This window comes from Hyalella azteca, unplaced genomic scaffold, assembly GCF_000764305.2.
Source record: "Hyalella azteca isolate HAZT.00-mixed unplaced genomic scaffold, Hazt_2.0.2 contig9811, whole genome shotgun sequence".
NCBI lineage: Eukaryota > Metazoa > Arthropoda > Malacostraca > Amphipoda > Hyalellidae > Hyalella > Hyalella azteca.
In genome coordinates this window covers 72,038-88,000 of record NW_025939871.1, presented here as the reverse complement: position 1 = coordinate 88,000, position 15,963 = coordinate 72,038, and the positions used below count along the sequence as shown (strand labels likewise).

The 15,963-nt window shown below is 37.4% G+C and overlaps 1 protein-coding gene across 1 annotated transcript in view; it reads left to right on the top strand.

Annotated features, from left to right (window-relative positions):
• Positions 1 to 1,019: 1,019 nt before the first annotated feature.
• LOC108666795 (macrophage mannose receptor 1) overlaps positions 1,020 to 15,963 on the top strand; it is a gene marked incomplete at its 5' end in the record, with an annotated part of 79,894 nt that continues 64,950 nt past the window's right edge. Inside the window, 12 exons of the mRNA XM_018153720.2 lie at positions 1,020 to 1,186; positions 2,644 to 2,780; positions 3,850 to 3,970; positions 5,515 to 5,670; positions 5,988 to 6,067; positions 6,846 to 6,955; positions 10,011 to 10,214; positions 10,900 to 11,034; positions 11,298 to 11,408; positions 12,025 to 12,183; positions 12,369 to 12,473; positions 12,750 to 13,091. Of these exons, the coding sequence (XP_018009209.1) occupies positions 1,020 to 1,186; positions 2,644 to 2,780; positions 3,850 to 3,970; positions 5,515 to 5,670; positions 5,988 to 6,067; positions 6,846 to 6,955; positions 10,011 to 10,214; positions 10,900 to 11,034; positions 11,298 to 11,408; positions 12,025 to 12,183; positions 12,369 to 12,473; positions 12,750 to 13,091 (1,827 nt within the window). The remainder of the gene's footprint in view (positions 1,187 to 2,643; positions 2,781 to 3,849; positions 3,971 to 5,514; positions 5,671 to 5,987; positions 6,068 to 6,845; positions 6,956 to 10,010; positions 10,215 to 10,899; positions 11,035 to 11,297; positions 11,409 to 12,024; positions 12,184 to 12,368; positions 12,474 to 12,749; positions 13,092 to 15,963) is intronic.

The following is a 15,963-nucleotide window of genomic DNA, read 5'->3' as shown; positions in this document are numbered from 1 at the left end:
CGCCGGCATATTCGACGTAGGCCGCGGTAGAGGAGCGACCAGTTGCCTGCCGCAGCTTTTGCCGACCGAGGCCTCGCGCTATTCGTAGCAGATGAGGCCATATCGTCGCTAGACTGCTTGGACGCGAGGTAAAGTCGGCAACAACGGCCTAGATTTGCGCGTTTGCGAACGTCTCTGCGGCGAACGGCCGCAATGACTGCGAGAATTTCGAACTGGGTTTATGGCTGTTTTCTCGGAATTTTACGTTTTCTTTCATTTTTTCGAAAAATTCACACGAACAAAAAAGTCTTAGATGTATCTTTTACATATGTGTACCAAGTTTCAAAGTGATCCGTCTGTAAGTAACCGAAATAAAATTTTCACAAGAAATTGGAAATTGCCATAGGAAATTGGAAATTTTATTTCGGTTATTTACAGACAGATAACTTTGAAATTTGGTACACATATGTAAAAAATAAATCTAAGACTTTTTTTGTTCGTGTGAATTTTTCGAAAAATGAAAGAAAACGTGAAATTATTAGAAAACCGGTGTTTTTTTAAAGGTGACTTGAAAGTTCGATTTGGCGGTAAAGGGATATTGACGTACACGTAACGCGAACGAGTTGACACGAACGTAACGTGTATTGACGGAAATTCGCCAGCCCGTTGGCCTAAACATCAACAGGCCAGCGCCTGAGCAGGATGAACATGTGTTAGTAAGACCAGCCGCTTATTTCATATATCATTCGACCCTTGAACTTTTAGGTCAAGGAACTCTCCTAAAATATTCTTTACTGACTAAATTGTAAGCCCGGCGACACACACTAGCGCATTACCGTAGATGAACATTTGATAGTTAATGAGAATATGTGTTAGTAAGACCAGCCGCTTATTTCGTATATCATTCGACCCTTGAACTTTTAGGTCAAGGAACTCTCCTAAAATTTTCTTTAATGACTAAATTGTAAGCCCGGCGACACACACTAGCGCATTACCGTAGATGAACATTTGATAGTTAATGAGAATATTTCTATTTACAGGAGGTGGTGAGATGGTGGCCGAATGTCCACCGGGCTACGTACAGAGAGGCGGCACGAGCGACTGCTACCTCTTCCACAGCGGCAGCAAGAGGACTTGGTACGACGCCACTTCCTACTGCACCAAGCAGAACGGCAACCTCGTCAGGATTGAAACGGCGGACATGACGGTTCGTTTCGGTACTTCGATGGAAATTACAATTCCTAAATATTTTCAATGGCTTCTTAAATTACTTAAAAGTGATTAGCGGGAAAATATTTTTAGAGAACTTTTCTATCTTGCTTTACAAAATGTATTTAGTAAATCCCATTATTTCGATCACGTATGTACGTAACTAAGCTGTGTCACTTTTTTGGAGTTTTGATTTTTAGGATCACGTTGGAAAAAATGTTCCAAGTAAGTTGAAACTAATACAAATTTTCAGGTCGAATTGCTAAGAACAAGGTAAAATCATAGAAAAATTACTACAATTTCTCAAAGATGATTCCGACTTCACTCATTTGTGTTTTCGTTTCTTAAATCATTTTAATTATTCAGATACCATATAACATGAAAATTATGCCTCATGATGTTACTTATGAGGAAAGAATTGCGTCCCCCAAAAAACAGAATCAATGTCATTCGAAGATAGAGAGTTCCCATGACACGCGACACCCTAGTTCGTATACACTGAGAAATTTGGCCTCTGTCTCGAGATACATAATTGTTTCAAGGCCTCACCGAGCGATCGTGCCAAAAGCTAGACACTTAATTGTGGCCACCGAACTGGTTCAGAGAAGTCAAAGGGTTTCCAAATGTGAGAATTGGAGAAAATCTACGGAGAATGAGAACTTCTTTTCAGGATCTCTGCAAAATCATAGCCCAGGTTCCAGCGCCTGATGAAATCATTATAAAATATTCTACTCTTTCGGTCGATCCCAGTGTAATCCATGGCCGCCGCCCAACCAAAATTATAAAAACTATATTTCTCCGTCTCTATCTGATTTCAACGCTTATCTCCTTCACAGCGTAACTAGTCACATATTTATTATTTATACACATATTTTTGTAGTCACATATATATAAATATATATAGTCATATTTATATTTAGACGCATATACAGTACATACTGAATTCATAGGAACAGTGATGAATGAAATGGAGCCAGGAGATGTAATTTTTGAAAAAAAGTTCTAAAATTATGACATCTCTCGAAAATTTTAACCATGCATGTTACTGTGAAAAAATTGATCCGTCTCTGGAACGTAGACTTAGCTCCTATAACAATGCCGGGTGATAATTTGGATGCATGCATGCATTTGGACATATTTTTTTTAATACTTGATGATAAAATCTTGCTAGTTTATGCTAGCAACGCACTTCTTTCGAATGTTAATCCAAAAATGTGCCGGAGTTCTATAAATTTCTATTGACTCAAAATACCGACTAACGTTTCTAATCGCCAAGTTCACTTGACCTCGTTACAGTATTGCTGCGCTTTATGCGAACTGTCTTTGGCTGTGAGCGTTACAAAAACTGAAGCAAAACAGCAATCGACTTTATAAATGCACCGAGTAAGAACAATTTCTAAATTTTATTTAGTTTGAATTGTCTAAACTCATGTCTTCGAATTCTTTTACTGACAGGGCTGGCTATCGCTCCAAATCGTGGAGTCTGGCATTGTAGGTGACTCTTCAGAGTTCTGGATAGACGCCAGGTACAATGAGACGGCAGAAATATGGTACTGGGCAAGCAACGGCCATGTCGTCGACCTGAACTACATGTGAGACATTTTTTCCAGTAAAAAACCTTATCATACAGATTAAAAACCTGATCTTATGTATGGTTAGAGGTAATTTAAAATTCTTGTGGATCAAGAATCTTTTATGTATTGATATAATATCACCTTCTAAGACTTCTCATTCTATCTACCGCAAAAGTGAGTGAAAAATGTAAGTGACCTCTATACATTTAGAACATAAGTCCGTTATATTATATATTGCTAATAGTGATTTAACTTTGTGAAAAATATGATTGCATTTTCGATATGAGGGTCATGAATTTTGTGTGTAGAACGTGTGTCCAGCCATCATTATTAGATAATGGCATGGGATATCCTATAAGAACCCGAATCAGAAATTAATTACGTGACTTGCGTACTGAAGGGTATTATTTTCATCCTGGTACTTTTGTAATGTGCATGATGTAGTTAAATTACACATCTAGGGAGTTAGACTTCTCTCGAAAATTGTTCTATTTTGCTCAGTTTTTTTATGGGAATTCCAGAACCGGAGTATTTCATTGCCAAACGGTATTGTCGTTCCATATGTGGTAGCTCATCACTTCGAGGTGAAAAAAGCAGTGACATTAGCTGAAATAAAATTTCAAGGAGTTAGAAACTCCACTCATCCATATAATTTAGTTAGATTGCCAATAATTATTAATTAGTTTTAATTGATAATGTGGACACGCACGAGCAGATGAGTTTTCAGGTGACACATACCTCGCTACTAAAACGCAGTTCCACATAATTTGATATAAAATACTTTTTTCGCACGAGCTAATGAACGCAAATCTCAGTGCGCGGTCGTCAGGGAATGTTTCATACTGTGAATAACCATTTTTGTGTATACAAATCATCAAAATTAATCTCTTGGCTGGATGAAAGATATGGGCTAGCCGCTAGAACATATCATAATGAAATCATTTAATTTCCCTGGACAATACCTATACCTATTATCAGCACAGTACATGCGGACATGTTAGATGCGGGGTATTAAAATTTTCATCATTTTAGACAATTAAATCCATTTGAGTTAGTAATCCTCGCTTTTATCATCCGTCACCTGCAGTCCAGAAGACGCGCGTCCGAAGGAAGGCAACTTCGGGGTGCTTACGACGGACTCAACTCTACTCGGTCACGATGAGTCTGATCAGTACCACTTCATCTGCCATCGTCTTATCAGTAAAACTGTTTTGCTTTATATATTTTATAACGAATTATTCGTTTAAAAACAGTTAAAAATTAGCCCATACACTAATTACGTCCGCATGCCAATAACTTGTATGCCACAGTAGTGCAGCGATAGTACATGAATTCCACTTAAACGCCGTTTTTAGTGCCCCTCGTTGGCGTTAAATGGACGCCTCAGCCGGGCTGCGTCTCGATGTCAGCGGCTGTCAGCCAACGCGGTAGACCCACAAAGTATCGTGGATACCAGCATCATCATACATCGGCTTAAATCTTGAGTAAATGATTAAATTAAAAATGAACTGATTCTAAAAAATCACTGGTTTACCACGCGCGATCAAAGCGGATTGGTAGCATGCGGGCATCAAATCACAGGGTTGGCAGTGGCCTTAAATATTCCGTCCTAATTATTACATAAAATACGCATCGCCGAAAATAGTAAAAAATTATACGTTTAAAAATTACTTTTTAAAGACAACACTTCTAAAGAATCCAGTGTCTCCAATGTTAAAGATGTACAATGAATTTCTCATTTTATTTTCGAAAATTTAAAAAATTAAATATCCAAAATTTTTAATATATAAATTTTTTTTTCAAAATGATTTATTCTGTCAATTGATTCATGCATTGCCTCCGACTTCACACAAGTATGCAAATTTCAGATCAATTGGACAGGTGGAAGTGTGCCAAATATGATTTATAAGATTTGTAGCTCTTAGTGCAGCGATAGTGCATGTTGTTTGTTTGTTTGTTTGTCTGCCACAAGCCTTATAATCGATATTTAACACACTTCTACCTGTCCAATCGATCTGAAATTTTGCACACTTGCGTAAAGTTGGAGACAATGCATGAATCAATTGACGGAATAAATAATTTTGAAAATTGAAAAAATTGTTTTCAACATTAAAAAAATGACAAAATAATTTTGTCAGCTACAAATCTTATAACTGATATTTGACACACTTCCACCTGTTCAATCCATCTGAAATATTACATACTTGTGTGAAGTCGGAGGCAATGCATGAATCAATTTACAGAATAAATAATTTTGAAAAAATTTTATTTATTAAAACATTTTTAAAATTAATTTTTTGATTTTCAAAAATAAAATGAGAAATTCATTGTATATATTTAACATTGGAGACACTGGATTCTTCAGAAGTGTTGTCTTTAAAAAGTAATTTTTAAACATATATTTTTTACGCATGCTGATACGGCGTGATTATAGCAAGGATTTTATTGTTTGCGCCCTCACTCTAAACAAGTCGCTTTTCAATTTTTATGACCCTAACCTTGATGATTGTAATCCATACATCTTGAACGTAAATAAGCCAAACTTAATGAAAAAAATACTTAAAAAACTTTAAAAAACACGTTTTTCTTGTGGACTAAAAAGTAGAAAATAAATTATGGCTCGCCCTAAAAAACGCGTGTCGGGCAGATTTATGATTAAAGCGAAAAGCACACAACACACGAATTTTGGAAATTTGATGGTGAACGTACAGCCCTCCCCACGTTTTTTGGGACGNGCTGGGTCCTCCATCAGGTATCAGACATTCGCGATTCTTGGCTGAACGCTGAGTTGATGTGCCAGCAAATCAGCGGCGACTTGGTCACCATCAACGACGATCAGGAACAGTTCTTCATTTTAGATGAAGCTCTCAAGCACCACGACAACGTCTGGATCGGAATGACAGAAATAGTTAAGTAAAAGCTGGGCTAATCTTTGATTAATGATGCTAATGTTTATCAGCCGTACATAGTTCATGAGACGGCAAATGAGATTCAGTGGCTTACTTACCACAAATAAAAGTTTAAATAGTATCTAGATGGCTATAAACAAATAAGCTGATCCTAACAATCATTTTCTTAAATGGATTATATTTATGGTCATCAGGAATCAAGTACTAATAGTTTAAACAACGCATAGCGACACGATCCATTATGGTGGTATTCATGTTGTTTTGGATGAACTTGCTTCGAATTTTGATTAAATGTTTTTGTCCTGCCACTATTAAGGGCCATGCTGGACAATTTTATTGGATTGGCGACAACAGCACGGAATACACCAACTGGGCTCAAAATAAAAGCATGCCGCAGTGAGTAAGATATCTAGAAGGAAATGGTCTTATTTTATTAGTAATCTTCGGATAAATCCTTTCCGATAAATAATCTTCGGATAAATCCCTTCGGATAAATAATCTTCGGATAAATCCCTTCATCACAAATACAACTGACATAAAAACGAACACAGCAAATTACATCATCAAATATTAAAAACATAGTCTTGCAAAGGCTATGTATTTTCTTGACTTAATTGTTCTCAAAAATACACTTTGTTTCACAAGAAATATAAATGAATCAGTACCCACTTGCATACGGTACTTGAGGATAACGAACAGAGATCTATGGTGGAATTGTAAGTTATATTGTTAATTTATGCTAACTGTATATCATATCAGACCCTCGTTTGTAGAGACATTGCAACTTTTTTGCTGCCAATTTTTGTCATCTGGTCAGTCCCATGTACAGTTGCGTTTATTCACATGATTGGGGTATAATTCCTACGAACAACAGATATAAGTAGGTTGACGATTGTACTTTCATGACTGCCTTGTCGGTAAAGCCTTTTCTAGTTAATCGATTTTCGGTCAAGAGAACTAGTAGCTCACTCCACGTCTGATCGTTTTCGCGTTTTCGATACCTTCAAATTGTCATGGAAGAATTTCGAATTTTAGACTAAACATGCAAGCTACAAGACTTCTCAAGCTTAGGAAAGAATTAACGTCACTATTTCCCCGCTGAACCTCTAGGTCACGTAGAAAACATTCACTTTTCACTTCCGACTTGTTGTTATTAGAATTTCTTAAATTTCAGATCCATGGGCGGAACAGCTAGTGCAGTGGTCGATGCCGAAGATGCACGTGGCCAATGGTTGACAGAGAATGCAGTTAACGACCATATTTTCGTTTGTGAACGCCCAACAGGTGAATTGTGTGATGTTTCAATGGCGTCATTCAAACATGTGTGGTGAAACGTCATACATGTTTCACCATATTGCAGAAAACTTTTTCCCAGAGAATTTTACTTCATCCTGTAAAATCTTGAGGGGAGCGTCTTGGTCCGAAAAAAAACTTTTTTATTTACGAACGGATCACTTTGAAATTTAATACACGTATGTAAAACAAAATTCTAAGACTTTTTTGTTCATTTAAATTTTTCGAAAAAATGAAAGACAACGTGCAATTCTTAGAAAACGACAAAAAAGGGGGTACTGTCGGGATCTATCTCCTCCTAGGATTTTAAGCTACAACATCAAAACACATATCATTCGATGCGTAGAGACCATATCTACAAATTTGCGCAGGCGTGTTTTGAAATTATCATTTTTGTGGGTGTGGGAGCTTTTTGGTAAATTTTTCGAAAATTTTTCGATTTTATCCCCCCAACCCCCCTTTTTGCAAAAATATAATCCTAACTATAACGAAATTAGAAGAACGATTGCGCAAATTTGTAGATATTTTTGTTGCAAATCGACTGGTATATGTCTCATTGCTGTAGCTGTAAAACTCTAGGAGGAGATAGGTTTGCAGTGAGAGCGGTTGGAGGTTTTCAGGATAGCTGAAAAACCCCCTCTGACGGCGCGCGCGTTATATAAAGATATTTCTCGTAGCCAAGACATTCAAGTTACGTGTTAGTTCACTCTGAAGCGAGTCATCGATGCAGAGAACGACGGCATAAACACCCACCCCATGACAGTTCAGGTATAACTGGAGCCCGAGGCTGAGGCCTGAGAGAGCACACTATAATGTGCCTGGCTCGAATTTCCTTAGTCAGGTTAGAGGGTTCACACGGGGTAACTTTTTCGCGATCTGTCGTGAACGCATAAATCAACGTACAGAGATGATTTTGGTATCGTTAGACGCGGTAGAATGTAAGCTTTAAGATGAGCATAAAAAGCGGAAAAGCCAAAAGTTCCGATTTTGGACCAAGACGCTCCCCTTAATAAAGCAAGCGTAAAGTGGAATATATGGATTCCTATAACACTCAAATTCCGATAACAAAATGAAAACACCTTTAATTGTGGATAATATTTAGCTTGTATTGCATAAATTGACTGTGAGGAAAGTATATTTAAATCAAACATTGCAAAAATCAGATTTGCCTCCTTTAACAACAACTACTGCTCGACATCGCCGAATTTCTTGACGAAAATGTTTTAATTTTTTTGTTTGGAGGTTTGAAGAGAATATTTTTGTTTGTTTGTTTTTTGCCATATACTTCAAATGGACCGATGAACGTTTACAATCAACGAGGGACTAGGTCATTTACGAACAACAATGAGTCGCTCATAATTTTTATCCTAATTTTTTGTGTCCGGTTAATGTTAATCTTTCAAACTTTTCGTTAGATAATTTGATTTTTTACCTTCAATCATTAACTGTAAGCTAGCACTGGAATTTAGCATCACCTCTCTTTGAACATGTGCTATTAATGATCCCATTGCAATTAAAAATTTTTTCTTCACGAAATTTTCAATCCACATGCTGCCTTATAATGAAGAGTCTTTTTAGCGCATTTTCTCATTTATGGAAAAAATGCACTATTGTGCTCGCCATGTCCGTCCGTCCGTCTGTCTGTCTGTCTGTCCGTCTGTCCGTGACCTCAAGTTTTCAGATTACTTACCTTGAATTTTTTAAATTTTTTCTGCACCATTCTTGTTCAGAACTTTACCTCTGTCAGTATCCACAATTATCATTTATGCCTCCGCGGTACATCATTGGTATTTCATTTTCATCATTCATTGTCTAAAACACCAGCAACATCATCAATAAACTCTAATAATGCAACTTTAGCATCTTTTTATCTAATTTATTATATTAGTTAACGATGCTGATTCACTTTGAAGTCCTCCTTATAATTTTTGTTTTACGAAGCTGCAATAGAAATCATGCACCAATGTTTAGCTGAGGTTTGATATACAAATTCCTTCGTAAATTGGTTTATAAAAATTAATTCATTAGGTCACGAGAGCCATAAGGTAACTATAATATATTGAATCACTCAAAATTTGATTTCTTATCATATTTCCTCTATTTTTTATCATTTTAACCCGGTTAGTGTCCAATTTATTCATGATGTTAACTTCTGAGTAATTTTTCTCATCAATTATTCTCCATCCTGCTCATCACCTGGATGCAGTTTAATAATTCGTTTGAAGTTTGATGTCCATTGTACTCTATTTATTCCCCTTGTGTGTAAATTCTGTAAGCAGATTTCCTCCAACTCAGAATATATTTAGTTGAATGGAATATATTATGAGTTAAAAATGGCATCTAAACAATTTGCATCTAATAAAAATAATGATCAATTATGTAGCATGTCTTAAATTAGTCCTACTTATGTTGAGCCTGGCGGGCGTTCAGATCGAGGGGGTGTTAAAAGAAATTCTACGGCTATCGCCTGTTACGAATGAGCAACTGACCACCGGGTTAAATGGTCAAGAGTTTAAATTTTTTAGATGCTAAATTAGTCAGAAAACTGTATTGGAATACTTAAGACAGTTGTCGCAAAAGCGTCGTCGTTATTGAGTCACCAGAAGAATCCACTACTAATATTTCCGTTATAATTATATTAAAATAAGCTTATTGTCCCCAATAAATATGTTTATAGTCCTAAGGTTCCTAAACTGCGTATGTGTGAGGATAACAAACACGATATATTGACTAGCTGAGATGGTGAGTTTTCGGGTGTGATAAGTTTACAGGTACGGTGAGTTGATAAGTTTGTTTTCCGGCTTGGCCATTTATTGAATGTTGTAAACAGATTGAACAAATTTTATAAGGGTTGAATGCTAAACATCAATTGGGTTAAATGTCAGCCTACTCTATGGTGCTGCTAAGCGGTTAGTTTGAGTCTCGCTAAGCGGTGGTACCCTAAGCGGTTAGTTTGAGTCTCATTAAGCGGTGGTACCCTANGCGGTGGTACCCACGATAAATAGCCTCGTAACCGACACAACATTCTTCCTCTTCTCGTGGTCAGGAGCCTGCGTTGCGGGCTGGGAGGAGTTTGGAGATTCTTGTTATTACTTCAACCGCCTCGACGTGGACGTCGTCACGTGGTTGACGGCCCACGAGCTCTGCCAGGGAATCGGCACGCACCTTCTCGTCGTGGATTCCCAAGAGGAAGATGATTTTATTCGCGGCAAAATATCTGAAGGAGAACAATTGTGGATTGGATTGTACTGTGAGTAAGCCTGGACATTTCGCCACCTGCTTTGTTCCGTAGAAGTGCCACAAATGCCTTCGTATCTAAGTCCTAATGTCAGTTTTTATTACTGGATAACGTGGCGTTTCATATTTTACGAGCATTAAGATAAAGATGTGTGTATTCTGATTCTGGGCCAAAACTTTTCGTTGCGACCAAACAATCCCATGGAGCAGAACTTACCCTGCTGTTGAAGATATCATTTGATCCTATATATTTTCGTTAGATAAAAACAATTTATATTTTTTTCTTCTCAGATAGACTATATAATATTTAGCCTTGACTGCAAGAAATATGTAAATCCGTCAAATAAATATGTATGTATATATATATGTAAAGTCATCGAAAAACGTCTATTATTTCAACCAAAAATTTTGACTTTGAAGCTAATGCAATATATTTTTTGTTCGAAATGTGCAAATATTCAATATTGGACGACATATTTTGTGATAATTTACCTCCCGACTAGCTTTCAGTGTTTTCATGCCTCTGAGCAAAACCATTGAAGGTTTACTGAGTAGGAACTTTGAAAGGTACGGAATAGAAACAAAAAAAACTCGCAGAATCTACGAAAATCATTGATTTGAAGACAAATGCAATACACTTTTGTTTTATAAGTGCTAATTTTATACCTTAATACAAGAATTACGTTATTCATATTTAGTTGAGCAAAACAACACCGCGTTCAAGTGGGTGGATGGTTCGTTGTACTCCAACAACATCACTCACATGTCGCAACAAGATGAGGATGACGTCATCGCTCAGGGTGAATCCAAGTGCGTCGCAGCTCAAATCGATAGTGAGTTATGAGCAAGCTTGGAGAACTCGTTACTTAACTTATCGAATTCACTCCAACCGAAGCAATTTGCGAAACTAAAATCTGATTTATGTCTACTCATGAGGCTATTTTTCAATTTCCCTTGGAAAAGTAGCGTAAAATCGTTTAACAAACATAATTACATACATTTTCCTGACTTTGTGCAGTAATCTGTCATTATGATAAAATATGCAACATGAAATTTAACATTTGTATCTATTAATACAATAATTTGCTTATTATAGCCTCTACGGAAGTTAATGAGGAGTCCTGGGACCCGCTGACGTGCACGGAGACTCGCAACTACATTTGTGAAGTTGCTGCCGGGACGCCGGTCTACATCCACGTCCCTCCTCGTAAGTATCACACAAAAGAAGTAGTCCCAAATGCTAATAGTTATAGTTAACGAATCACCATGTAGTAAAATACTGTTTAGTGAGCACTGACCTAGCCCATGTTCCATGAAAACGGACGAATTTCAACTGTTCTACAAACTTGTAACAACTGTTCGATATAGACCAGAGTATACTCGTGGAGCTTGTTTTCAATCGTATCTTCTTTATGCCTTACTCGGTGTACAAAGTACAGGTTTCAAAATTATGTTCGATTGGGCTTCAAAGGATACATGTAATTCAAATGTGATATCTTTAGTAGTTTTCATTCATACAAGTTGCTTATTCGCTAGGCGTGAAAAACTTTGGAGCTCACTAGTTGGAATTCTACTACCGTAAAATCGAGAGGTTGTGTGGTAATTGTCATAACTCTTTGCAATTGATTGACCGAAAAAGTTTCCACAAGTTAGATTCTTGGGAAAAAATTACGTGAAGCAACAGAGTAAATTTGTTATTGTCGTCGGTGGTGCGATTACAAACTTTCGAGTTAACGACACAGAGTACCTAATTCTCAGTTAACTTATCTTGGGCCAATGTATTAAGGGTGCAGTTACTGTTCGCTGTTATCTTTCCTGTGTAGTGGAACAGTACTGCCCAGATGGCTGGGTTCTGGATCAAGACTTTTGCTACCTTGTATCCAGCAATGAGATGACGTGGAGCTCCGCTGAATCTTTCTGCCAGACTGCGGGAGGACATCTTGCTTCAATTAATTCTTGGATAGAGCAAGACACAGTCCATAGTGAGTACATATGGAAAATATTTTATTAAAGTTTTGAGCTTTTTTTGCATACTATAAGTCTTTTGAAGCGATTGTGATTGACACGATTTCGTTCCATACACTGTTAATAATTCTACCTGTACATTGATAGGATTATTTATGCAAATTTGGTTTCTCGTTATATTCTCCTTTCATTAACTCAACAGATCATCTGGACGACACCAGCTGGATTGGTCTGAATGATCGTCGTGTAGATGGAGTGTTTGAATGGTCCGACGGCAATGCTGTCGTCATTCAAAACTGGAACATGGGTACTTACTTAACTGATAACTGGGATTAATAGTCACAATAATTGATGATAATTATTCTTACGTCAATTTGATTTGGAGTAGCGTGAATGATTGAGTTTTCAATACACTGATAAGCTACATGTGTATATTAATTTAAGTAACATACTTTGATTTGTGAAACAGAAATGTCTACATAAATATAATAGACGTGTGAAATCACTAGGTCAACTATGTCGGTGTACGTTATGCTATGATATGGTCGGCGCTAAGCAATAATATAAATGGTATATCTTCCAGGAGAGCCATCCGGCGGAGATGAAAATTGTGTCGAAATGAAAATTGAGGAAGGATTTTGGAACGACATGACGTGCTCAGAAGCTCAACCGTTTGTGTGTAAACGTGGCTACTCGACCACCCCCCTCGGTCCGGTCACTACCACCACTCCAGCTCCAGACTCTGGCTCGTGTGGAGAAGGGTGGGAGGAAGACTCGACCTCGGGCATCTGCTACATGTTCGTGAATGAACTTCTAGCACAGGCCGATGCTAGGCTGCGCTGTCAGGAAATGCCCTACAGCGAAGGCCAGTCCGTCCCAGACCTTACTTCTCTGTCCAATGAAGACGAGCAGCTCTTCGTTGGAGGTGAGTAAAATTGGAATTGTTTTCTTCACCGGTGAGGAAGATACATATATTTTTCAATTTTTATTTTGCGTAACCTGTAATCGGCAGAAAACTCTAGAAATTTTCGTTTAATACTTAAAATGCTGTCGGAGGATGATACGGAAAAACACTTTTTTTTAAATCACTTTCTGTCTATGATTTTTTATGTGGATACCGCCAAACGAATCTCCCACAACAGATTTACTTCCAAACAAACAATTTGTAGCGTTGCCGTAAGCAAACAAGTTTCCGCAAAAAGTAAATTTAGGCGCATTTTTTTCTTGCTCTATTTTCTAAGGTTAACCTGATTTACTGATGTAATACTGTTGAAGAAATATATATTCTTTGATTAAAAATCAGTAAGCGTCAGTAAATATGGTACAAGTTGATTTATGTTAAGCGGTTTTCCAGCCTGATTCCCCTGTAACAGCGACGCGCGATCACAAACCTCCTCTCTTCTTAGGCTTCGTGTGACCAGATGATTTTGCGGACTCGTGTGTGCCGGTGGGTGACAGTTGTTAGTTTTGTTGCATTCCATTAATGTGTTGCAGTGTTTTAGTGAATGGATTCATGTATTAATAGGATTTGCCTATTAATGAATATTTCTTTCTGATAGTGATGATATTATTCTTTGATTATGCTACTAAACCCTAACATATCCGGGTTTTAGTACGTCTATGAGTTGTTAGGTGAAGCCCTGCAACATTAGTGAGAGGTGTTGCCTTCAGGCCAAGGGGGATTTTAAAATACGATTGGTAAATTGAACGAGAACGAAAAAAAGGTTGTAGACTATATTCGTTAATTACACATATCCCGACACTAGTAGCTAGTGCAATAAAATAAATTATTAATATGTCTTTAATCCCTTGATCGAAACCAAATACAGAAAATGAAATAATTCAGGATTTAATTATCATGCATAGAAGAAAAATTGGAAGTTCCAAAACGTGATCACCTTATCACAACAATACGATGATTGCTAATTAAGTTAGTCTTCCATATTTCATGTGCAAATGTAACATCTTCGAAAGTGATGCTAGGACAGCTGGCTCTCCTAGCAACCTTCCATTTCGACAAAAAATGTCGACAAGCTGGACATGTTTTTTCTCTTAAAAATCTCTCTTTGAATTAATTTATTTGGCGTAAATAGCTTCATTGCGAGACAACGGTATTTAGAGTACCAGGAGCGTTAGATGCTGAAACGTGCAATTAAAGTATTTGATTAGTCATTACAGGCCATCGTTCAAGCGATGTTTTTCAAACGCTCCAGCAATGAATCAGGGTACGGCAGCTACAATTTGAGTTAAATAAGGCGATGAAGGAATAATTGTGCTGACCTTTTTTTGTGAAGGAAGATGGTCGATTTTAGAGACACAAGTCCTGTTATTGATCATGATATTTCTAAAAAAACTCATTGGTTGTTCTTACATGTCCAAAATTTGTTCCGTATGACAAACCTTCATGTACATTAAATGTTCATACATAATATGCTCCGTATGATAAATGTTCAGCGTTGGTTCACGATAGAGAGAGGCTCATTCCCATGGCGATACCTTCTTATCTCTACTACTGGAAAATTCTTGAACCTGTCGCAGTTGCAGCACCGCGAAAACCAAAGGATAACTCAGATTTTTATTTAAATTCATCATGTTGTCGTTTGATAACAAACTCATTCTTTGTTAATTGCTTCTCATCAATGATTCATGTTTTAGAGTAAACCATATAATGTATTCTTTTTCATTGCTGAATTTAGTTTCACTCAAAGGATTGATGCCATTCTTGCAATAAAGTTCAACTTCCTGGCTCTAAGGTCGGACTTAGTAAACTCGACGAATATTGCCTAGAACTGCTTTTTCATTATTTTAGCTCAAACATTTCGTATTTCAAAACCCCCTTGGCATGTTGGTAGCATCACTCAATTTTGTTTTGAGAGGTTAACCAAACAACTCATACTCAACATCACGAGCTGTTCTCGATGAGAAAGATACCAGCCTATTAGGTTTTGGTGGTATAATCGAAAAAAAATTTCATAATTATTTGAAAAAAAAAAAAACAATTCATTCATAGACGTTGAACAAGATTAAAATAAAATACGCGCACCAAATAACATTTCATGCTGAGAGTGTAGTGCAATAAAATAGCACGTCCGCGAGCTAATGACACAAGAGTTTATAATACTGTCGAGGGAGCGTTGAAAGAAGGACAATTGCAAGATGATCTGATAGTCTAGTTGTTTGAGCTGATGTGAGGCAGCTGCGTTTTCATGCTGTACTTCGGTAAGAATTAACATTGAACAGCAAGCTTACACTATGAGAAGATATGGTTGCAGCGAAAGAGTGATCATTGGAAATTTGACCTTGGATAAAGATTTGGAAGTTTATTTCGATATGGAGTTGAAATTGTCAGAGCGTATTAAAACGCAAGTTAATAAAGCCAATACTGCTTGGACCAATCAGATGTTTTCCTGAGTACTTATAGATGCAGAATCGACGAAGCAGGAATCGCATGCTGCGCTGGATTCGGAAATTCATGACGAGCTTAACTGATCCTTTTATGTATCCCTGCCTGGAAAGTCATTACAAACACACCCTAGTTAGTCGTGTGTCCCTCGAGGTGCTATACTAGCGCCACTACACTGTTCAATGTACTCCTTAGAGATTATCCTTCGACGCCAAACGTAAAGCTATTTACGCAGACTATACTACTATGTTCGCGGTGACAAACAAACTTTGGCTGCCGCAGGTGACAGACTTCAGAGGGCGATAGACGACTTTCAAATCTGGGTTGACTTTTGGTCCCTCACCCTAAATCCTTCAAAGTCAGCACTCCAAGTATTCACCGAAAACGATCACCG